The sequence below is a fragment of the Neomonachus schauinslandi genome, chromosome 5 (assembly GCF_002201575.2).
Source record: "Neomonachus schauinslandi chromosome 5, ASM220157v2, whole genome shotgun sequence".
Classification (NCBI taxonomy): Eukaryota; Metazoa; Chordata; class Mammalia; order Carnivora; family Phocidae; genus Neomonachus; species Neomonachus schauinslandi.
Window position 1 is genome coordinate 71,573,268 of NC_058407.1, and position 26,406 is coordinate 71,599,673.

Sequence of the window (26,406 nt, forward strand, 5' to 3'; positions counted from 1 at the left end):
GCTAAATCACTGAAACTTAATTTTGAAGATTTATGTTTAAATTATTTACACTCTAAAGAAGCTACCAATTAAAACTGCTTGAAGTATTATAGCATATGTTATATTTATTATAAATGTATAAAACACATAACATGTTATAATCATCAATGTCATTGCAATGTGTTTGGAATACAGTATCTTATTAAACATTACCTTTTTGGTATTGTGTACTTTCGGTACTTTTCCGGATATACCCCAAAACCAGCATGACATTTTTAAGGCTTCCTTTAAAAAAATATGAGTCTTCTGTTAAAACAATATATTAAGTTGGACTTTAAAAAGTCCTTGGAACTTACTTTATAATTCTACTTTTTAGGAGATACTTCAATTATATTGAATAAAAACTCTCCAAGACAAGCAATTATTTAATGTTCAAAAATTTGTGATCTACTCCTTGCTATAATTCCTATAAATTGTGTCAATCTGAGAAAACAATTTAACCTTTGAAAAACGGGTTTAATGTTTATACAGTCCAAGTTATAATATTAAATGAGATCATGTGCATGAAGGTGATTTGCCACTAGTCAAATGTGAAGCACTTGGATAAAGAATTGGATGGATGTATATACTGAGAGTCTGTCACCGAGCCATACTTTCTTCTCAAGTCATTCGCTGAGAGGCCTTAGAGAGGCCCTAGCAGTAAAGGGGTAAACAAACACATGCAAACTCAACCCACATGGAGTTTAGTTCTAGTGAGGAAATTGACATTAGTTTAAAAAATCCATGACCAGGACCAATGCTATGCAAGAGAGATGTTATGAGAGCCCCCAAGAAAGAAGTCTGACCTCATCATTATTGACTTCTCAGGGGTTTGGTATATGAACTGCCATTCTGAAGAAAGAGTTAACTTAGTCTATCTTCCTGGCTTAGTTAATTACATTAACTTAAGTTAAATAAGCCAAGAAGGAAACAGCACATGAAAAACCTTGCGGCCGTATGAAGCACGGTATTTCAGAGGGACTGAACAATATTCTAGAGCAGAAAGCGCTGGGAGGAATGTGGTAACGGGCAGAAGCTAGGAAGGTGAGGTGAAGCCACATTGTGCCTGCCACACCTTGTAGATTCTGTTTAAATTTATCTTTATTTAAAAAATCAATTAAACCCACTGAAATCCCACATAATGTCAATAAGGAACAACCACTTGGGTCCTAAAGTACATACGAATCAAATCAGACGTTGGAACAACCTTGGTAGAATAAAACTAGAGAGACAAACCACTAGACACCTACTGCTCTGCTTGCGTGGCCATGTATCCTGATAGCTAACTAGGCACTCACAGCACCTCATCTCACTCCTTCTGTGCAACTCCAACATCCATTCACAAAAACTGGGTGAGAGTAAGGAGAAACACTTGTCATTGCTTAATATATTCCTGTAAAAGGAATTTACTATTTTCTTCACCTGTCAAACACATTATGATGTATTTGCTCAAGTTATATAAACTCTAGTTTCGCAGAACTTAATCCCATTATGTTACTTTCATGATCAACTTTGCATATATGCTAATACTGTACTCTAAGCCAAATAATTAGTTAAAAGAAGACAATGGAATGTATTTATGTAGAAAACATATTTCACATGCTGTTATGATTTCTTCATATTTAAATAGAAAAATAAGAGCAAGAAAAGACAAAGTTTGTGTAAAACATCATGATTGTCAATACTTGCACATTGTAGAGTTCAGCATATATTGTTACAAGAATATAAATTTGCTTATAGGATGAAAAACCGAACTTAACAAGGGTGGGAAGCTTAAACTGATCAAAATAAACATTTGCTTTAATATCTTTGGTTAAAATTTAAAAATAATCAACATTATCTATTTCCTCTTTTTGCCTTAGGTATAAAAAGTAAGATGCAAATTTAGTGCTCAACCGCAATAATCTGCTTCTCTATGGGACTGAGAGCATCTACTCTCTGTTTTTTTAATGACCCCATTCCAAATTTCTCCCACTCCTGTTTCATTTTGTGACCAAGACACTTCAAATGACATTGGAAAGTGAGAGAAAAATTAAAAATAAAAGCATATTTTTATAATCTCAGACAATACGAGAAAAGATCTAAAGGAGAGAAACTTACCTAACTGTGCTGTCATCATGACTCTGACAGAGTCACAAAAATTGTGAATTATACGTATAATTCGACGAGTTGAAAGATCAAGAAGTAAAATATGGCCTCCTCCAGTTCCTATCCAGAGAGCAGTGTTCTTCTGGAGGCAGAGGGTTTTCACTCTCCCAGAATAAGACAGTTTGTGTTTTGATTCTGCATTTACTTTGACCATTTCCTCCCTAAAACCAGAAAGTATGCATTAATAGTTTTATCAACAACTGAGAGATAAAATAGATGCATATCTACATATAAATAATATATACAGCATCTTAAACTATGAATACATGAGAATATACATTATATATCATTAAAATCCTACAAAACTGGTTTTGTTAAATACAGAATGCCGAAGTAGCTTCTCTACTTGAAACAAATTATCAAAGATAACACAACCATAGCCCCTTAACTTCAATAAATTCTGAAGTACATAAAATGGATATAATTTTTATAAATAACAAGCCTATGTAATTCAGTAAAAAAAAAGAATAAATTTGCCCAATATAAATAGAAAAAGTTACTTTCAAAAGCTTTCCATGAAGTCTAAAATTTACAAAGGAAAATTAAATTGTAGTCATTTGCCTGTATAAGATATCAATACCAACCACTAAATTCTTCCCTGAGCCAATGAATAATTCATGACAAAAATGAGGTGTCGAGAAATAAAAGAACTCTAATACTTCTAGAACTTCAGGAAGTAAGGGAGTCTTTACCAGCCAGAACTCCCAGCACTTCAGAATATAAATCGCCTTACCATCCAGAGAAAAACGAAAAGATTCTAGGAGAGTAAACTTTGAAGTCTCATTTTATAGCCATAGGGCATAATCTAAGTGTTTTCCAGAGTATAAAAAATCTACATAGTAAAAACAAAACAAAAGAAAAAATATAAAGCGGCTAGCAAATAAGGCTGGCAGTGGTCCTGTTTCCCAGCAGCAGCACACAAAAGATGTGTTTGATTTGAAGTCTGAGATTTGTGTCTGACATGCTGGATCAGACTAAGAACTAGCTGTCAGTCTGGTGTCTTGACCCTTCGTCCTTAGGGACTTAGTGCACTGGCCAGTCCAGTAGGTTATCCCCCATTTTTAAAATTGTTTTGTGACTTGAGAGCAAAGTATCCTTGGACCTATAGGATAAAATAAGTACTAAACTTTGAGGGCTGCCTGGATGGCTCAGTTGGTTAAGCATCCAACTCTTGGTTTCCGCTCAGGTCATGATCTCAGGGTCATAGGATTGAGCCCCATGTCAGGCTCTGCACTCAGCGAGGCATCTACTTCGGATTCTCTCCCTCTGCCCCTCACCCCATTCCCACTCTCTCTCTCCCTCTAAAATAAATAAATAAAATCTTTTTTAAAAGAGTAGGAAACATTGATACTGTAACATCACTAGATGTACCATCAGCAATGAATCCAGTATGATCACTTTCAATAATGTACTATTTTTTCATTAGAGAATATTCTTTGTAATACTTTGAAGAAACCATATACATTATGTTTCTTTTTTTTCCAAAATGAAATTTGCTAGATACCAAGAGATTGTGCTAAAAAGCAATAACAATTTTGTTTCTGAGTTTTTGTTTGTTTAGTTTTCTAGTTAGAGGTAGAAACAAAGTACTATTAGTCATACTGCCTTTCTCTGTGAAATCTGAAATGTAAAGACAGCTCTTACAAGCATAAAACAAAGAACCAATGACATTGTACCTACAGTCAACAATATGTTATACACCTAAAAATTTGTTAAGAGGATCAATGTCACATTATATTCTTTCCACAATAAAATACAATTAAAAAAACAATTAATTTACTTTAAAAAGTGCGCACAGTCTATTAGTTCAAAGAGTTTTTCAGTTTTCTTATCCCATACTTCCACAAATGGGCTATTTTTCTTAGCAACGTAGAGAGCCGTGTCTACCACCACTGCTATGATGTTGGAATCACTGAAAGCTGCATAAGAAAACCTAGAAGGAAAGAAAGAATGTCACTACTATTCATTTCTTGCATACAGATTGGCTACCATAGGCCCTATCTTCATGGCAAACTCCTACTAGTTAGTCCTTGAGGCTTAACTTAAAAGTCAGCTCCTCTGAAATTCATCCCTGACCTATCAAAATACACCAGTCATTCCCTTTCCTGCACTGGTACTAGCTGTAATACTTTAGAGCTTATGAAATGTAAAATTGCATTTATTAATTAGTACATCCCTGACACTAGACTGTAAATGTGATTTCTTAAGGGCAAGGACCATGTATTTTCTATATAACTGCAATCCAGTGAAGAGTCACCAAGTACCTATCTATCTAGTGATAGACGGGTGAGTATCTATCTAGAAAAATGCCTGGTTAACAAAGTAGGCAGTCTGTGAAGTGGATGGACAGAAGAATGGATGGATGAGGAATGAACTAACAGAAGGAATGAACAACCACGAAAAAGTTAAAATGGTTAAAGTTGCAATGCAATCAGATAAATGACATGAAAATGTCACAGGGTGTAAAAAAATTTTTAGTTTGTCCTAGGGTAGGAAGACTTTTTTCCTCCATCTTTCTTGTCCTGGCGAAGGAGGCAAAAACACGTGTTGCCAGACAGCTGCTACATTTTAGGCAATTCCTCCCTGAGTTTTGCTGTATTTAACAGAAGACAGCCAAACTAGTCCAAATGTTCCATAGTTTTAGAATTTAGAAAATATTTTTGTGTGTTATCCTATTTGATCCTCAGTAAAAATCTTATAAAATATTACAAATCTCAATGTCTGTAATTACAGAAAGCTTACAAGTGCTAAATAACTTGCTCAAGGCCACATGACTGGCATGGTACAGAAGGAGGACTCTATGCAAGTCTTTGGAGGCCCATGGCTCCAGAGGCCCCATCATCTTTTACTCCCTGTCATGCCTCTGTCAGTGTGCACCGAGGAATAAGGAGGGCAGTGAGGATGAGGCAGCATCTAATTAGCGATGTGGTATCTGCTTAGCCAGGGAGAGACCAAGGCAACAGGAGATGCGTTTTGAGAAGAGAGTAAATATTTCCATGTGTCTATGAAACTGGGTCCTAATCTCTTTTGGGAGGTGAGCAGCTTTGAAAGCTTCATGTTTATGAGTGATCTCTCTGGGAAAGTGTTTATACTCCAAATCTTACATGGAAATGTAGGGGATCGATACCCATGATCTCATAACATGCTCTATGAAATTAAAAAAAGAAAAACTGGAGGCCCTTCTTTTTAAATATTTTCAGGCTTGTTTAGGTTGGTTAAAAGTGGAAATTCCAGAATGAGAATAAGTTTATCCAAACATGTACCACATACCACACACTAGGAAACAAATCTGTGAACATGACAGAAAACAAAAATCCTCACCCACGAGAACCTACAATACATAGCAATGTACCTGAACCCCAACTCTACTTTTGAATCACCTGAGAGCCTGAAAAGAAAAATACTGACACATGGGCTCCACCCCATGATGAATTCTTCTGATTTAATTTGTCTGAGGTGAGTCCCAGGCAGAAGATTATTTTCAGCTACCTAGTGGTTTCTAAGTGGGACCAAGCTGAAAACCAGTAGGTTTAGTATTATTAGGAAAACATTTTTGAAACTTCTTTTATAACAATGAAGGGACATAAGAGCTGCAATGGGAGAACAAATCCAAGGCACCTAATCTGCACAGGTGGAATCAGACACCACCACTCAGAGGAAGAGACATCTGAATTAAACTCAGCAGGGAACACAATCATCATCCAAGAGAGGGAGAACCCTAGTTTAAATATATAGCCAGGGAAATAAACAAAGCTGTCTTTGAGAACTGAGATGATTTCAGTTTGGCTAAAGCACAGAGGGCAAGGAGGCTGCAAAATATTAATTTAGAGAGGGAAGCAAGGGTCTGGTAAGCTCTCTTAAGAAATCTGAACATCATGTAAAGGACAATGGGACCTGACTGGGGGTTTTAAGCAAGAGACTGACATCAGATTGATTTGCATTTTAGAAGAGCCCCTCTGTCTGCAATGTTGCGAATGGACTAAACGGAGCACAATCAGAGGTTGAGAACTGGTTAGAAAAATGCTCTTGATAACATGGTCATCGATGGTGATGACAGCCTGCCCCATGGAAGCAGCAGTAGGAAAAGTGAGAAATACAAGAATATGAGAGTCGATTAGAAGGAGAGTTAAGTAGACAAAGGGAGTAAAGGACAAAGGAGTCAAGGATTACTCCCCGAATTTTGGTCTTGGGCAACTGGATAGATATTGAGAAACCAGGATATTCCAAGATAGGGATTTGTGACTCAAAGCGATTAATAATCATAACTAATATTTACTAGAGCTTACCAAGTCCTGGGCATTCTGTTAGCTCCCTATATTAATTTTGTCTAGTCTTCCAAACATCCCTTTGAGATAGAATATATTACAATTCTCAAGTTAGAGAAGACTGGGTATTTAAGAAGTTCTTGCCCAAGTTTACATAATCAATACATGGCAAAGCCAATATCTGAACTACAATTTATGCTGTTATCCCCCAACCTACGCTGCTTCTCCCTGAGGAATGTAATACAGAAGAACCAACTGCAATGATTTGGTTAAAATGCAACTCTAAATATTGAAACAACAAATTGGTACAAGGTTTATAGTTTATTTTCACTTGAAAGTGGCTATCATTAACTTTGCTTTATAGAGGACATTTGTGTAATTATCAAATCTAGAGATGACTTTATTCCTGAGGCATATGTTTCTTACAATCAACATTTAATGGAAGTTATCCAAAACACATATGTAAAACCCACAGATGAAGTAAAATACTGCTAAATTTATCACCTATCAAATTCATGTTTAATATGATACAGAGATAATGAAATTGTTAAAAATTTAGATTGATAAATACTACTAGATTATCATGGTTTTTCATATTTTATCCCAAACATGATGAGGCTGGGTGATATCTTTAATAGAAAAATAAGTTATGCATTTTAAAAGATTTTTACTTGGATTGCAATAGCATTATTGATATGATTATAAAGAGAATAAACATGAATAAAGTAGTAAATTAATTGTATAGACAGAAATAACTTACAGCTGATTTGTCTTTGTCTCAATGAGCTTCTGAATGGTGAAATCATCAGAAAATGAGAAAAGTTTTGTACCACATCCTCCCCACATAATGTTTTTTTCAGTTGAATTCATGGATTCACTCAAACACATCAGTGGAGTACTGACATTTCCTATATTTAGTATCTTCAAAGGAGCGGCTCCTTTACACTTTGCCAAGAAGAGAAACACATTCATTAAACTGAGTATCTGCAAAAGGAAATGCTGTATAATTTGCTGTGCTTTCTAAAAGCTACTTTTCCATCATAAATGGCTAGAGGTCTTAAAATAAAAATTCAAGATACATTTTTCAAAGGATTTATGAAAACACGATTCAATTCAAGTGGAATGCAAACCAATCTCTGTACTTCTCCATGCAAAAAATTTACAGGAAATAACTCAGGGATTATACTCTACTTGTTTGTCTCTCATCAGATAATCAGCTTTTTGATAACAAGGAGTATAAATGGGTAGGATGTTGGATAAATAGATGGAACCACAGATGCATGGATGGAGGAAAGAATAAATGTTTTATTGATAAATGAGAATCTGAAGAACAGAAAGTTATATGATTTCTTCCAGACTAAAGAAAATCTGAAGAACAGAAAGTTATATGATTTCTTCCAGACTAAAGAAAAAGTTGGTGGCCAGCCAGATTTAAAACTTAAGTTTTGTTTTTTCCACAATATATTTATAAGGAATTATCACTTCATTTATATAAAAATAGAATTATTTTCATTACTAACATTTTAAATCAGATCTCATTTATCATTTTATCCTTAGTTCATTCATATAAAATGTATAGTCAACAAGTATTTATAGAGGATCTATTGTATGCAATAGATGAAAAAAAAAGGAAAAGAAGATGAAAAGCAGAATTTCTGACCTTGCTCTTAGGGAGTTTATGTCACTTAGAAGAGGGGTGGGAATAAGCATACATAAAACAAATAACTTAAAACAATTTTTGATGTAGAATGGATTCAACATTTACCTTAACAGTTTTATCTTCAAAAATTGCTAAATTGCCATCAGCAGTTCCCACCAGAAGAAAATTTTTTTGCTTGCTAAAAGAAAAAATGTCAAAATTGTTATAAAAAGAATCGTGATATTGACCAAGATGGCCATAACGTTCCCCTCTAAAGCTGACTAAACTTTAGACAGGTTTCTGCGTGACTATGGGCCGCTGACATCCCTTTTCTTACGGCATTTATTTAGAAAACTGAACAGCTGTAAATTCTTGCTCTGCCCATTTGAGATGTAACCCCTCAGCCTCTTGTCAGTTCTACAGCCCAGGCCCAGGTATGTGTCTCTGGGAACTAGGAGCCTTCCTTTTGAAATGTAATCATCAAGAAAGGCAGGGCCCCATCTCCCAGTCTCTTGGGAGGGTAGGAGCTTAACTTCAATAACGCAAAACCACTGAATTGTTGAACACTACATCAAAAACTTATGAGGTACTGTACGCTGGCTAACTGAACATAATGAACAATAAAATAAAATAAATAAAATAAAAAATAAAATAAAATAAGCAACAATTAGCAAACACAGATGGCCTAATCACACTGACTCCCCCCCCCCACATATTAAGTCCTCCAGTACTCTTCTACTAGCTCATCCCAGTGTTAAAAACTCTGCCACCTTTTGTTTCAGCAGAGAGAGCTGAGTTCAATCTCTATCCCTTATTGCAATAAGCTTAAACAAAGTCTTCCTTGCCTATTTAATGCCATCTGATGAAATTTTTCTTTGACGATATCCAAATAATTTCAACTCCAAAACTGCCAGTGGAGTTTCTATTTCAGCTGCCAAAAACTTTAGTTTCACATTTTTTCTAATATTTATTTTCCAGTATTGATTTAAACCAGAGTAATACATGGGGTATAATCTTAATGGCTCCTGGAAATCATCCTGCCCCAAGTATTATAGCAATCAGCCTGTGACTCACACCTGCAATCCTGCCATTTACATAAATTCCTTTGAAATGAGATCCCCACAACTAATAATGCTTGAGTCATTTTCACCTATTAATAACTTACGAATTCACTTACTGGATATTTTCTCAATTTGATAGTGAACTGATATGTTTTAAACCAGCACATAACAGGCTATTAATATTCAAAAAAAGGATAAAGAAAAAGTCATCCCTGAAGAGGCCCTACAAAGAAAAGCAAACTGATGTGAGGGCTGGTAAAGAAATAGACCAGGGCTGAAGTATCACCAGCAGTAGGTGTGGCCGGCCTGAAGAAGGGACTGATCTGTTTTATAACAACGGCCGCAGCTCGAGCTATAAGAATATCATTGTGGCCTCCCACAATGCCCTTTAAAATATGCAAATAAATAGAAATATGTTAAAAATGAGCAGTTTTTGCCGAAGCAATAACAGTTTTCCACACAATTCAGTCATATAAAAGGTATGTAATTTTCTCCCAAAGTTCAAATTCACTACAGCACCTTTGCTTGGGAAAGGGATTGCAATACAAGCAAGTCACAGAATCAGTCATCTTTTCAAGGGTATGTCTCTTTTCCCCATCTTCGGTATTGATGACCAGGAGCATGCCAGACTGTGTCCCACACACAATCCAGCTTTCCTTTTCCACAGGAAGAGGCACCAAAGCCAGGCACAGTATTCTACTATCAATAACTTCCTGTTAAAAAAAAAGAAGAAGAAAAGAAAACACACTCTGAAGAACTTGATTCAAGCTTAAGTAACTAGAATATGAATAGAATGAAAATATTGTTACCCAGACACTTAACTCGTTTTATTCTCTTGCTTTTAATTTTAAAAACAATGCCAATTTTACTTAACTTTCAACAATAAATGAATTAACTGGCAAACAATTTTGCCTTCTAAAGTGCATCGGAAACTAGAATTAAAATTGAAATTTGTTTTTTGGTATCATTATTTCTCACTCCGTCAAAATAATATGAAGGGATTGTTCAACTTTAAGAATAATAATTAGGCATAACCTTTATTTCAAGGCAACAGTCAAAATATTAGGTTATTTTGTAAGTCTAGAAATTTATCTTTTATTTGCTAATACAATTTATTGATCCATCTTGTAAAGCTGGGCTCAGATTTCCTGTCAGTCACGTGTGTGCATGCACCCCCCTTCCATTCTGAGTGCTGGCTACTAAGGGCTCAGAGCAGCACCCTCCACTGCAGAACTGCCCTTCGCTGATGGGGGGGCTGGCTTGCCCGGAAATGGCTGGGAGGTGACATCACACCCATCCTTGGACAGACTGAAGCCAATGACTGACTGCTAGGTGGGAATGAAAGACTGACTCCCTTCAGAGATCAATCTGTGCTGCTATTCAAACCCCAGAATTTCTCATGGCTAAAGATGGAGGGTAGATTTCCTCAGAAACTACATTTGTGTGGAATCTCTTCCCCTGTTCTTTTTGACTTCCTTCACTTCCTTAAAAGTTACTCTCTCCTTAAATCACTTGTATAAGAAACTCTGTCTTAGACTCTTTCTAGGAATCCTGACCTAAGACACACATATACTATGCTTTTAAAACAAAACACAGCCTATTTAATTTCATGTAAATACTCTTGTTCTACCAGAAAGCTAAATAATACTCCTATATTGCTTTCATTTAATTTCTTCCAAAATAACTTTTTTAACTGACACATGCTTTAAAATCATCCACACAATAAATTTTCTAAAGTATCTGTAATTTAAAGGGTACTTGAATTTACCTCAGGAGTGTGTTTTTCTGTATTTAAGTCGAGAAATAAGAGCTGTCCTTTATCACGGTGCCCACAGCCCAGCCAGATGCTTGCATTCTTGCTGTTATGATTTGTAGCAACCATGCATTCAACACTAAAGTTTTTAGGTATTGATATATGTCTCATCAGACAGATTAACTCAGCTGAATTCAAAGTGTCAAAGACCTGAGAAAGTTTAAAAATAACAAAACAATACACATGAAGTTAACATATGTCCTCTTGAAAGATCATATTATTGTGCATAATGTAGAATGATGTGTTATAGCTCTATCAAGAAAAACCTAAATCTGTTAAACTGTGATCTAATCCAAGCAACAGGATAAATAACCCAAACTACAGATAAAATTACATTAAAATAATACTTATTTTTAGACTAAGCATGAGATAGACTCTTTTGTCTGTATGGTATGTTTTGTAACTTGAAAAGAAAGAAAATCTCAAAAGTGCCAACTGAACAGAAATTTAACAGAGTCAGGAGCTATTTTTCACTCAGTTTGATACCACAGAGACACATCATGTTACAGATAAACACTGGCCAGCAATGGAACGACCTTCTGCCAACTGAAGGGAAAAGAACTTTTGATCTCTGGTAATGAAATTCACAAATCACTTCTAGATTCTGTTTTCATGTTTTTCTTTGAAACACAAAAGAACTAGAGAGACAGGCAAGGTGGGCGGGGACCACTGTAAGGAAACAGAACCAGGTCTTGGGAAACTGGAATTAGAGCCATGACACAGCCACTTGCCTTCCACCCACAAGACTCTGAGAAAGCTCCTTATTCTCTACGCCTCATCTGACAAAGGTGATGAGTCTACCTATCTTGCCTAATATATACTGTACTTAAAGATTAAGTGGGTATGTCAAAGTCAAATACTGTCATATACTAAAAAAAAAAAAAAAATTCAAGGTAGTTATGTAATCTATAAAATACAGGTAAAGTATTATTGAAAATAAAAGGAGGAAAGAGTAAAACAATAATTAAGCTATGGAAAATTTCACTGTGAAAAAAAATTTAAAAATACAAGTGATTAACACCAGTGGGGGTAACCAAAATACAAGTGAATAACAGCAGTGGTAACCAAAATTTACAAACAAGCGGACATACAAATGGCCAACTAGTACATGAAAAGGTGCTCAGCATCACTCATCATCAGGGAAATACAAAGCAAAACCACCAGGAGATATCACCTCACACCTGCCAGAATGGCTAGAATCAAAAAGACAAGAAATAAGAAGTGCTGGGAAGGATGGAGGAGAAGGAAACTTTGTGCGCTGTTGGTGGGAATATAAATTGCTGCAATTACCATGGAAAGCAGTATGCAAGTTCCTCAAAAAATTAAAAATAGAACTACCATGGAACTTCCAGTTCAGGGTATATACCTAGAGGAAATGAAATCATTATCTTTAAAAGATATCTTCACCCCCATGTTCATTGCAGCATTATTCACAGTAGCCAAGATGTGGAAACAACCTAAGTGTTCATCAATGGATGAATGAATAAAGAAAATATGATATATATGTATATGTATATACAATGGAATATTATTCAGCCATAAGTAAGAAGGAAATTCTGCCATTTGTGACATGGATGGACCTTGAGGGCATAATGCTAAGTGAAATACATCAGAGAAAGACAATTTTTCTTATACGTGGAATCTAAAATATAATAAAATAGGGCGCCCGGGTGGCTCAGTCGGTTGGGCGACTGCCTTCGGCTCAGGTCATGATCCCGGAGTCCCTGGATCGAGTCCCGCATCGGGCTCCCTGCTCGGCAGGGAGTCTGCTTCTCCCTCTGACCCTCCCCCCTCTCATGTGCTCTCTCTCTCTCATTCTGTCTCAAATAAATAAATAAAATCTTTAAAAAAATAAAATAAAATAAAATATAATAAAATAAAATAAACAAAACCAAACAAGCTTCTAGATACAGAAAACAGACTGGTGGTTGCCAGAGGCAGGGCATGGGAGTGAGTAAAATGGGTGAAGGGGGTCAAAAGGTACAAAATTCCAGTGATAAGACAGGAATGTAATGTATAGCATGGTGACTAAAGTTAACAATACTATACAGTATATTTGAAAGTTGCTAAGAGAGTGGATCTTAAAAGTTTTTATCACAAGAAAAAAAAATTGTAATGTGTGAGGTAATGGATGTTAACTAAACTTATTGTGGTAATAACTTCATAATATATGTGTATCAAATCATCATGTTGTACACCTAAAAACTAATACAGTGTCTATGTCAATTATGTCTTAATAAAACTAGGGGAAGGGGGAAGGTAGGGAATGTAGCCAAGATAATTACATACTGTTTGTTAAAGTCAGTGTATGTACTCAGCTATTTTTGAGTAGAAATTTTAAAGTTGAACAAATATTTTTCAACGAATTATGATACAAAATCAAGAGTCCACAACATAAAGAGGGCTCTTGTTTTGATCTATTAAAATCTGTTTCAGTTCAAAACGTAGTAAGCAATCTATTTCTGATAATATGGTGGAAAAGGTTAGTTGGACAAACCACCCATCTAAAAGCAACTTAAAATGCTAAGGAAATTATTTTTTTAATCTCTTAAAAATATTAAAGATCTCACAACATCTTAAGGACTTACCAGGCCAAAATATTAGTGAAAGACAGAATCCAGTGAAAGACAGAGAGGTCAATTGAACCCTAAAGTCAGATATTTCCTTAAAGGCATTTGTCTATTGAAGGCAAACTGATATGTGGTTTTCGATATCTTGTCGGTCAGTGAGAAAGAAGTTTAAATCTAGAGGCTGCCCAAAGTGAAGTCCAATAAAGGTCTGTTCCCATAAAGCTGGGACCCCAAAGGGCTACATATTCCAAGGAAATGAGAACCAGGAATAAAGCCGCCCCATGCTTCCACTTTCTCTGGTATAAGGAAAGATGCCTGGGACTTTACAGGCAAAAGGGGAGGAGGGAAAAGAACTCTAAGAAATTGCTATCCACAAGCTTGTTCTTAAGATTTGTAGACCAGATTCCCATCACCTGGGTAGTGAAAAAAAAAAAAAAAATCTCAAGCGAGGAATTGAGTTTAAAGCAATTTGCAGCAAGAAAGTTTGAGAAAAAATGCAAAAGGCCTGTATGCAAAATTATAAAACTATATTGAAAGACACTTAAGAAAACATCAATAGGAAGATAACTCACATTCAAGAATAGAACGACTTATGAAGGGGGGGAAATCGGAGGGGGAGACGAACCATGAGAGATGATGGACTCTGAAAAACAAACTGAGGGTTCTAGAGGGGAGGGGGGTGGGAGGATGGGTTAGCCTGGTGATGGGTATTAAAGAGGGTACATATATTGAATGGAGCACTGGGTGTTATACACAAACCATGAATCATGGAACACTACATCAAAAACTAATGATGTAATGTATGGTGATTAACATAACATAATAAAATAAATAAATAAATAAAAAGCATAGACCGACTTAATATCATAAAGATAGAATCCTCCCCAAGTTATCTGCAGATTCATTGCAAGTCCAAACCAAATCACAGTAGGGTTTTTCATAAAAGTCGACAAAGTGATTTTAAAATTTATATGTATATAAGCTGAAGAATAGCTAACACATTCCTAGAGGAGAAAAATAAGTAAAGAAAGGAGACTTGTAAAGTGACAGGAATTAAGACAGGATAGTATTAGAGGAAGAACAGACAAATTGACCAATGCAAGAGAACATGTGTGTGGATGTGTGTGTATCTGACAAATTATGGAGTGAAAATGGCAGGGTGGGGGTAGATCAATAGAAAAAAAAGGAAGAAACTATTTAATCGATGAAGCTGGAAAATTTAGTTATCCATATAGGAAAAAGGAAATTGGATTCAGATAAAAATGTCAATTCTTGATGGGTTAAGAACTTAAGTGTCAAAAGCAAAACTTTTAACCATTTTGAAGAAACCATAGGTAAATATTTTTGTGATTCTGGAAGAAATAAGGACTTCTTCAAACAGGACCCCAAAACTAATAACCATAAAAAGGGTTGTTAAAATTTATCTGTATTAAAAGTAAGATATTCTGTTCATCAAAAGGTACTCTGCAGGAAATAAAAAGGCAAACCACAGACTGGGAAAAGAAATTTGCAATATATAACCAATAAAGGATTAGTATTTCTTTTTTCTTTTTCTTAGTTCATTTGTATGCAAATAATCCAATAGGAAAATAGGCAAAGTAGTGAACAGGCATTTCCCAGAGGAGTAAACATATATATAACCAATGAACATATAAAGAGATGGTCATCCTTATTAGTAATTAGGAAAATATAAATCAATCTACAAGACAACATATTTTGGAAAAATTATGAACTCAGATAGTACTACATTTAGGGGGAATATATAGAGAAATGGCTACCCTAACATACAGATGATGGAAGTGTTAAGCTGGTACAACTTCTTCAGAAAACAATATGGATATTCACGTATCTTATGATTCTGCAATTCAACTCCTAGGTATATATCACAAAGCAGTTCTCATATATCCTGCACTAGGACACAGGTACAACCATGTTCATAATAGCAAAACACTGGAAACAATACCGATACCCATAGACATGCTCATGGGTACATACACTGTTGCTCATTCAAACAGTGGAATAGAATTGCGGTGAAAATAATCAACAGCTATGTTTAAAACCTCCATAAAGCTTACAAAATAAGGCTGGGAGAACAACTGAAAATATCTCAGAACATGACATGACTATAATTCTATTTTAAATAAAAAATGAATACAGGAACACTAAACTGGGTAGCAAACATAAGGAAAAGAAAAGCAAGAATCATCTCAAAAGTCAGCAAAGTGGCTACATCTATAGGGAAAGGAAAGTGATACAATCAGGAAGAAGCATACGGGGACTCCCAGGTGTTATCAGTGCTCTTTATTTTGAGCCCTGTGTGGTGGGGAATAGAGAAGTTTTGCTTTATCACTGTTTGTCATATGTGTGTATGTGTGTGTTTATTTATATATTTGAATATATATGTGTGTGTGTGTGAAGATTATACATGTGTACATACATGTATTGGATGTTCTGTATAAAATATTGATAAATTTTGACTATAAGAGTACCTGGGCAGAAGTAGGCCTTTCTTGAGGATTTTCTTTCAAACACTTTTTAATTAACTTCTCAACCATGGGCCATGGGGCACAGCCATATTCTTTAACTGGATCTAAAACATTCAGAAACACATGCTATAACATTAGACAAAGCAGAACAATTGCTTCATTTCCTTTCAATGTATATTAGAGGTCCAGACCATGCAAAGGAAAATACTGATCTCCATAATCCTGTATTTAGTTTGGATCTACTTATATCACAAACTTAAAGATAATTTTGTTAGCTTTATCTCTACTAGAGGCATCAAAAAAGACATCTTGATTTTTTATTATATAAAAAAAGACAAATACTGATTGAATAAAATAATAGATTTTTCACTGTACACCTGCATTTCACATATACTTTGAAGATACTTTTGTTCATATAATAATTAGACTTCTATGGAAGTAGTTTTTTATTTTAATATTTGAAGTTGGCAAGCATTTAATCTTCATACCCCCACAATCGGTTTGTGTACATTTCTTTTTTACAAGAGGTGTGCCATTCTTCTGGCTGGTATAAACCAGAGACCTGGAAACTGTCACTGGACAGCTAACTAGTGAAATTAGGGCAATGACCCAGATTGTGTTCAAAGTTCATCCAAATAATAATAAATTTCCTTTTGCTGGGAATCTGAAGGTCCCCCCTAAGGAGGTAGGCAAAGCTATATTCCCTGTACTTGGCACACAGCATACACTCAAAAATATTTCTTAAGTGAAGGTGAAAGCAGAAAATATGAGAAAAATTTAAAAGAGTACTTTGTAGGGGGAACTGAAGTAATAGTCAAGGATGAATGACAATGTCCTAGAATTTCTTAAAAGCATGAGACAACCATTCAAAATGAGATCTGATCTCATTAGACAATCATTTGTTAATTCTTATTAATATTTACTACTAAAAATAATTATTATAAATAATTGAAGCTTCCATTCCTACATATAAATTATCTCCCTCCAAGAAAATGAAAATACTCCAAGCTAATGAGCACATAGTTACTCTTTATAAGCACAGAAGTCACTAAGCATGGAGCTCTAACAGCAATTTTCTTTTCTGAATATTATTCTAAATATAATACCAAATACATCAATGTTAATTTGGGATTTTTTTAAAAAGCCTAAAACCGCTATCTTTCTTACACGATTTTTATTAATGTGTCGCAGGATTTAAGAATATTCATGCACCAAACAAAAACTCATCAGTTGTGCAGTGAATTAACTATACAATTAAGCAACTTGGAAATAAAGCTGCTGATACAAAAAAAAAAAATCATCTTTATTGTAGATAAAATAAAACTTACCAGGTAATTTTCCCTGTATTGCCAGTTCATCAAACTCATTTGGAAACTTCAAACCCTCTGCTATTCTACCTCCAGTTGTCAAAATGTCATAGAGTAGTAAACCAAATGAATAAACATCAGCCTGCTGGTTATAAATAACATTTCCTTTAGCAACTTCAGGTGCACGAAACCCTGAAAGTAAGCAGATATATTAATAAATATGCCCAACACCAGGGCTCATACACCCAAGGAGGCATATTTTTAGGTACATATGCTGATGAAGAGTCAAGGAGATGAGTTCTAAATCAGGCCATGTCCTCTCTATAAGGAGATACACAGATCAAGCCAATTAACAGCCCTGTGCTGACATTTCACCCCAAAATTGCTCTTCAAAAATAATGATAAACATTCAATAATTATTAATGTTTCGTATTTAAAGAAATTAAGCCTAATAGAGGGGAAAAAACCTACATCATTTTTCTCATTCCTAAAAATAACTATTCCCAGGGAAGTGTTTGAAACAAAGGAGAGGTCAGGAGGGCGAGATTTCTAGACTTCACTCCAGGTCACTTTAACTTGACTGAAGTTCAATGCCTTCATTATTTCCAGAACTTGTGACTCTACTCCCTCTACCCAATGGAAAAATGAAAATAAAACTATGACTAAGATAAAACAACACCTCTCTCTCAGGTATTGGTTCATGACTGAAATTCTCTTAAAGGGAAATAAAACCTTTCATTTCACAGAAGAGATAAATCACTTTTAAATTCTTCAAGAAAAAGGAGTAATTTTAACATGATTCACAAGAGTAAAAATATCAACAATCTAATGAAATCCAATATCAAAAGAAATTGGTTAAATAATGTACGCTATGTATTAACTTAAAAATCATTTTTAAGATGACATGCTATAATGTAAATGAAAAGAAAATGTATGATATAATTCTGCAAGGACAGAAAGTGATCAAGTGTGTGGAAAAAAAATCAACTGAGTTAATTTTTTTAGCTATGATAATGGTATTGTGATTATGTAAACAAACATCCTTATTCTAAGGAAATATATGTCAGTATATTTAGGCATGGCAGCATGATGTCCGCAATTTAATTTCAAAGTCTCAAATTCATATACAAAGAAAGAGAAAGAAAGGACAGTGTGGCAAATAGTCAATAATCAATTAATCTATATGAAGGGCATATGGGTGTACATAGTGCTATTCATTCAACTTTTCTGTAGACTTAAACATTTTCAAAATAAAAAGTTAACAAAGAAATACATCTAAATGTAATAATGATTATTTCCAAGTGCTAAAATTATTAGCTTTTATTTATTATTATTTTAATTTTTTATACTTAGAAATTTTCTTTCTTTCCTCTTTTTTTTTGGCTATGTAAGGGATTTTTTTTATTATATTAAGTTAGCCACCATAATGAACATACATGAATGTTATCTGAGTTTAAATATAGAGCCAGGGAAATAAAGTATGAATTCATAGCCTTCAAGAAGTCAATGATTGAATTTGGAAAGAGTTCTGTTTGACAGAGATTACCATCAAAAGATGAAGTTCAGCAGTCCTTCACCAGGCTGGAAGGACATGAAGAATCAGAAAGATGGGATGTCAGATTTGAGCATGATAGCCCCTATTGTACTGTTAACATTCTCCAGTTAACATGTTGCCACATTTGTTCATACTCTCTCTTTCCACACACACACACATTCACCATATTCCCAAATCTGTCTGTCTGTATGTATGCCTGTCTATACATAGAGAGAGACATATATAATAGCCATTTTCTTAGAAAAAGGACACTTTCCTACATAGCCATAGTATCATACTCACACCCTAAGCTAAAGAATTGTGTAAGTAATTGAGACAGTTCTTAAATAGATTCCTAATCAACTATATCTGTGACATAATGTAAACATATAACAACAGCTCCTAATTCATATTACTATAGCATTTTATAGAAACTTTCTTAAGTATTTCATTTGCTATGCACAAAAATCACCTGTGGTGGGCAGATGAGGACTTTCCATTGTATGAATAACATAATCTTTTAAAAAATGTTATGTGTTTTCCTAAGGCCACAAAGATAATGAACGGTCAAGTCAAGAGTACTTACAAATAATGAGTTACTCACACATTAGCTAGTTCATCAATAATATTTGATTACCTTTCTAGAATTTAAATGGGATTTTGGAGGCTAATATTAATCTCATCCAATTATTTATTATTCATCCAACACATTTTCGGGGTATCTATTATAACAAGGTACTATTCAGAGACTATTAAAACGTTCAACATATTTTTTCCCTTGGTAAATTTACTGTTAGAAACAACACTAGGATTTGGAATCAAGGGGTCTTAGAGCAGAAAAACTCAAGGGTCACTTAGTCTAAATTTTCATCCAAGGCACATATCCTCTTACAACAGTTTTTATCCCTCTAGGCATCAATCCACAGATGTTAGAGCTACGCAGAAGGCTAGAATTTTTTTTCTCAGTGAGTCGGGGGACACTAAGAAAGATAATTGTGAGGCTATGGAAAGAAGTATTTACTTCAACATGGAAATGATTTTAACCTTCTTATCTTCTCTTTCAAAATAAATATCTTCATTGACAAAATCCCCAGCAGGAGAACATAATCCTTATTTATATATTCAAGAAGTATCTCAACTACAATATAAGGCACTTTTAAGTGCTTCCTGAAATTCATCCAATGAATTTCTAATGATTTTCTAATTTCTTGATTGCACTAACAATTTCTTCTAAAGTTATCTATGGAGCAGTAGAGGACTTTAGGAAAAAACTCCCCCAAATAGTAAACACTGAATGATTATCTGACTGTAATGCATCAAATGGGCTGGTCTGCATCAAATATGTTGTCACAGATTGCAATAAAATGACATTTAATCAACAAAGCATGCAGAATAATATGAGACATTTATCCCCAATCCATACCTTTAAACACAAAAATGCATAATATATTGCTGTAACTTGTTTCTCTGAAAAAGGTAGAATATCCACTTGAAAATCATGAATTTCAAAAATGCTGAGTAAACAAAGTTTAAATCAGATTGCCCTATAAAATAACATAATTAAAATCCTTGATACTCTACCAAAATCTATGCAACACTGAAACTAGATGGAGAACTTGGACAGAAATATGCAGGAAAGATATGATAAAGATGGCATTCAGAGCAGCAGGGAAAAGACAGACTTTTTTTTTTGGTGAGTTGCCTGTTTAAGAAAGAGAGGAGTAGCTGCATCACTCCTTACACCTAATAAACTTGTGATAAGACAAAAGTTTGAACATAAATATATATGCATGAAAGTAGTGAAGACATAGTCATAACTAAGTTGATAGTACTGGGATGCAAAGGCCTTCCTAATCATTCTCCGAAGGTGGGTGGTGAGAGCTGAAGGCTGAGAGCTGAAGTCACACTGTCTTTGGAGAATTTAAAAATAATAAGCAACTGCCTGCAATGACGCAGATCAGCCCCCTCGTTCTTGTCCTTGGTGTAGCGCCGACAAAACATGTCGGGAAAATCAGACTCCAAAAGGTAAAAGAAACAAGTTGTTTATCTGAAAGATTCACACTCTACACCAGCAAAATGCCATCAACAAGGTTGAGGAACAAACCGTACACTGGAAAAATATTTGAATATAGGAGAGGCAAAGAGTCAACATTAACTAAAATCAGCTTTACAAATGAGTGAGAACAATGGACAAATGAATAAAGACACAAAAACGTACAGAACATGAAAGGAAAAATACATGTCCTCTATATTAAAGATTGCTTAGCCTCAAAAAATAAGCAAATAAATAAACACTTGGAAAATAAAAACATTAAGTTCTCATTTTTTGACTATTAATTTTGTGAAGATTAAAAAGAATAACTAAGCCCAGAAAGGGAAAAGGTACTCTAATTCGAGTATGGAGGGAATTTTAATTGACAAACCTTTCTAAGAGGCAATTAGTGTTTCAAAATTCAAAATATGCACTCCCAGCAATACCATGCCTACCAATTTAATGTTTAAAACATCAGTTTCATAAATGGACAATTTTAATTTACAATTATGCTAGTTAAAGCATAGGCAATACATCAAAAAGTCAGAAAAAATTTAAATATACATCAAGATGTGGTTAAGTAAATTACTGTACATACTAGCAATGAAATACTACGTAACTGCTAAAACTGATGTTTGACATAGAGAGATGTCCATGAAATATTAATTAGAAAAAGAAAACTAAAGCAGAATTTATAATACATCTATAAAAAACTTAAGCACATCCAAATCTAGATATAGATATATCTCTATGTTACCTGAGTGTTAAGAATTATTGCTGCTAATTTATTAGAAACACATATTTCGACCTGCGTAATAGGATTTGCTGTTTTACTTCATGCCCTTCTGCTTTGCAAATCAAATCTTACTCTAAAGTGACTTGGCCTGAGCTGCCTCATCATGGAGTCCTTCACCTCAAAAAGACCAAAGTGATCATGGGAAAGGGGACTCAGGGTGTTAAGACCTAAGCGCCCAATATGATGTTTGCCTGTCAGTCTAAACCACGAGAAGATCCTCAAAGCTCTTCTGCATGTACTTTATAATGGAGGACTTTCCTGGAACCGCAACTGCAAGTTCTCCCAAAATTTTCACCTTACATTTAACTAAACTTGTCACCATAGTAGTAACAGGAAGAATAAACTTTCAAGCTATTCAATGTATTCACCATGGAATTTCATTTGGGATAAAAATGGAACACTTTTAATATTACCTGCCATTGGGATAGAAACATCTCTTACATCTTTACAAAGGGGCACTATGGCCACATGATCTATGATCTAATATTATGAATGACCTATGGTGCTCATGGACCATATTACCACACTGCAGGGATACCCTGTTTAGCATCAACGGCCCTCAAAGACTAGAAATGTCAAGCACTAACTGAAATCCTAAGTGTACTGTTTGTTATATTGGGCTGTTCAAATAAGTCTTTTAACATGTGTCACTTCTTCCTCTAGCTAAGATGGAATAACAGGAACTAGATTTACCACCCTGCATAAAACAATGAAATATCAGGCAAAATATATGAACCACTGGACACTAGGTGCAGGACAGTGATCCCTGAGAGAGAGCAAACAAACAAGGTGAGTCCTCTAAGGACCCTACAGAGAGTTTCCAGCCCACAGCACAAGGAAGGCAAACAAAAACAGAGCTTGACGCCCTCTAAGTAGAAAGAGCAGAAAGTTCAGGAAAGCAAAGGCAGCTAGAATGTGCCGGGCATTGTGTCCAAGTCTTTATATGAATCTCTCATTTATTTTTCACAACAATCCCCCAAAATAGATACTTTTATTAGGTACTATTGTTGAACCAAGAAAAGAAGCTAGGTAATTTCTCCAGCCTCAGCTAGTAAGCAGTAGACCAAGAATCCAAAACCAGACAGTCTGACTTCGCAGCCTATGTTTAACAGATTCCAGTCAGCCAAATAGTTCACCAAGTCATATCTTATCTTTGTATTTCCAGAATCCACTGAGATGCCTAGAATATGCACCACTGAGAAAGAATAACTGAAAGTAATTGACATTGTTTTGTTTTTTTAATTTGGATATAAGCCCAAACTCTATTCATATTTACTCACTCTCTTAATTTTTTGATTCTATCACAGGCTAATACTTTTAAAATCTCAAGTAAATACTTATCATCTTGTTAAAAGTTTTTTTTATAAATAACATTTCCCCCCACTGTGAGACAGTACCAAAATTTGAGCTGCCCATCTTACCATCGATTCATGCAGTCAATAACACTAGTTATACGATGTAGAGATGGGAAACTTTGGCTAACAAGTATTTTTCAATGACTCCCCATAACTGAAAGACTATATTATTTGGCATGATTTAAAAAGCCCTTCATGACTTAGAAAAGTGTGATTATGGGCTGTGTATCAGAAATATTTGTGTGCTTCTAACACTGAAGCTATTCTTGACTTTCATTCTAGACCAGTGACTCTTGATCTTGAATGCACATTAGAATTACCTGGAGATATTTAAATAACTCAATGTCTGGGCTCTATCCCAGACTTAACTAGAACTTAAATCAGAATCCCTGGGGGTGAGGTCCCAAGACTCATATATTTGGAAGTTCTCCAGGAGCTTCTAACCTGTGGAGAGATTGAGAATTCCACTCCATGCCTACTAAAATAGAATTATAAATGATATAACCCCACTAGATACATTTTTAAAGCTCTACATGCTATCTAGTACACAGCCAGAATTGAAAGACACTTAGTAAATAACCTTCCATCCTCCATCTATCACTTAGACCATAAGACTTTCTTGCAGTTATTTAAATAAGACAAGTCTATTATACCTTAGTGCCTTTTGCCTGGAATGTCTACTCTGGCTCTTTTATTTTTTTGTTTTCTCAAACTTCCAGCTTATCCTTTAAGATATAATTCCAGAATCATCTCCTATATGAAGGGAAGTCTGAAACTTACAACTCAGTTAAGTAATTGATCCTTTGTGCTCTTATCACTATACCTTGAACTAGATCGCCTACTGAAACTGGCAAAATGCTTTATGATTATTTGTTTATAGCCCTATTTGTCTTGGCAGAATATGTGCTTTCTGGAGGATAAAATTCACATTTATTCATGCACATTCCCCAAATTCATCACTAGAGCAATTGCTAACATGGTTGAAGCAACTGCAATATGCGAAGACTTATTCTATGCTATTTATGTGGATGATTTCATTTCACCCTTAAAACAACCCCATGAGGTAGGCATTACTTTTTTCTCATCACAATTTACAGAAGTGAAAACTGAGCCCCAGAAAGCAAATCCTGATGAACACCACACAGTTATTAAGTAGTAGCACCAGTTTGATATTTGGCAAATATGCAATAAATTATTGCCAGATGCATGAAGAAATGAATAAAGAATAAAGATAATTTTCCCTTGGAGAATTATCATAACAATTATAATGTCAAAATAATTGGGAAAATATGATTCATTGTCTAAAAACTATTTTTAGAAATAACTTCTCAAATGAACCTGAATTTCAACAAAAGCAATGAGTAAATAAGGAGAAGATCCACAGATCAAAAATATGAGAAATTTAGGGGCACCTGGTGGCTTAGTCAGTTAGGCATCTGCCTTCGGTCATGATCTCAGGGTCCTGGGATCAAGCCCTGTGTTTGGGCTCCCTGCTCAGCAGGGAGTGTGCTTGTCCCTCTGCCCCCCTCCCACCCATGCTGTCTCTGTCCCTCTCTCTCAAATAAATAAATAAAATATTAAAAAAAAATATATGAGAAATTTATGTTAGGTCGGACTATACATCACATAGTACACAGAAACATATATTTTCTTTCCTTTTTTACTTTGAGAGAAATATCAGTAGAGCATGTTTCATAATCTCTATCAGATAATAGTGTTTAACCAGAGAACAATACTTTATCTGTCCAAAGACAACTGTATTTCTATGGATGTTGGCAGAGTTGGAGCCATCATTCAGCATCCACCTCAGTCAACAGTGTCGCTGTCACAGGACCCAGAACTGACTGTCATTCTCAACAGGATATGATATAAATATATCCATTTAACCGAGTTAAGTTGAAGCTCTCCAAATTATTTATCGTTGAAAGAATCCATCCTATATTTACCTTTCGAAATGTAAACAGACACTGCATCAGTCCTTGCCAATAACTGAGTTGTTTCTAACTTGCTTTCCATCTTTGATGCCGCCTGGCAGGGGCTCTGCTCCCTGATAGGTTGGATTTGCATCTTGTATGACCCTATAGACACTTCTAATGGGCCCTAAGCTTTAGTTGCCTTATCTGTAAACCAGGAATAGTAATAAGACCTATGTCAGGCAGTCATAAGGATTAAATGAGATAATCAACCCACAAAAAAGTCTAAGCACAAGGCAGCACACTGTCTGTGCCACAAAAGGTTTGCTCCCATTCCCATCTTCTCTCAGAAAGCAGTGATGACCCCACTTTCACATGCACACAGCAGAGTGAATGCACCACAGTAAAGGTTAAAACACACACACACACACACACACAAGTTTAACAAATGTATGGTCTTTTGTTTCTCTAGAAGTTTCCAAGTTAAAGATTATAACATTAAGAGATCCATTAAAAGGAAAAGACTGGAGATAACTGAAATCATATGGAAGGGGATGATTTTCTTCTCAAACATAATGATTTGGAGAAGGAAAAGTTTGGTGATGGTGGTTAGCAGTGGTGACAGTTACTGTTATTTAAAATTTGAGGCTGCGTTTAGAGCTGAGATAATCAGAAGTGCTCTAACAATAATGAATACAGTAATGATAAAGAGAAGGTCCAGGATAATGAGAAAAAATGCTTACAATGTATTAAGCAGGAAAGGGGGGAAAGGGACGGAACAGAAAGGATCGGGCTTTGGGTTTTTCTGTCATGCACATTGATATAGCAGATTAAAAGGATCAGTAAAAAGTATCCGGCTTGGCATGAAAAATCAACTGGGTATTGAACTCTAGGCAGGTTTTCACCAAAAGCAGGAAGTCAGGTACTTAAAAGGAAGGGCCATGAGTCTGAACAGAGTTGAACTGAGTGGCTGCTGGCTGGCCCAGCCCACTGAGGGAGGTGGCAGGTTTGAGGCCCAGAACACAGTCAACTGGAACCAGACAGATCCTCTGCCCAAGTAGGTGGACAAGACCTCATCAGTAGGATTTCTACTCCATGAACATCATGACTAGGTTGGAGTTTGGAGGGGGAGCAAATTGTAGGCCTCAGTTGAGTGGTCTGGCCCACCTTCATATCACATGAGAGTCATGAGCAGATCTCCCAAAAGAAGACCCCTAACCTGTGCCCACATTTTCTAGGTGGGAGTATAGGAAGCCTATGGAATTCCATCCTCTAAGATTCTTCTTCCAAACCTGTACTTGATAATGTTGGCTGTTCATGGTCCCATCATTTTGCTTTGTTTATTTTGATTTTTTAGTAACTAAGATTGAATATTTAAGCCATGTTAGAGTTGCATGTAATCTAGGAGAAAGATTTAGGATTTAAAGCCAAATAGTTCTGGATTCATTATTCATTTAGATTGAGTTCTT

At 35.3% G+C, this 26,406-nt stretch overlaps 1 protein-coding gene across 1 annotated transcript in view; it reads right to left on the reverse strand.

Annotated features, from left to right (window-relative positions):
- Positions 1–26,406, reverse strand: part of LRRK2 (leucine rich repeat kinase 2) — a 140,111-nt gene that overhangs the window by 1,926 nt on the left and 111,779 nt on the right. Inside the window, exons 42-50 of the mRNA XM_021690397.1 lie at positions 17,329–17,499; positions 16,004–16,104; positions 10,900–11,094; positions 9,651–9,844; positions 8,197–8,269; positions 7,192–7,376; positions 3,947–4,099; positions 2,119–2,327; positions 193–264 (exon numbers count right to left, since the gene is read on the reverse strand). Of these exons, the coding sequence (XP_021546072.1) occupies positions 193–264; positions 2,119–2,327; positions 3,947–4,099; positions 7,192–7,376; positions 8,197–8,269; positions 9,651–9,844; positions 10,900–11,094; positions 16,004–16,104; positions 17,329–17,499 (1,353 nt within the window). The remainder of the gene's footprint in view (positions 1–192; positions 265–2,118; positions 2,328–3,946; positions 4,100–7,191; positions 7,377–8,196; positions 8,270–9,650; positions 9,845–10,899; positions 11,095–16,003; positions 16,105–17,328; positions 17,500–26,406) is intronic.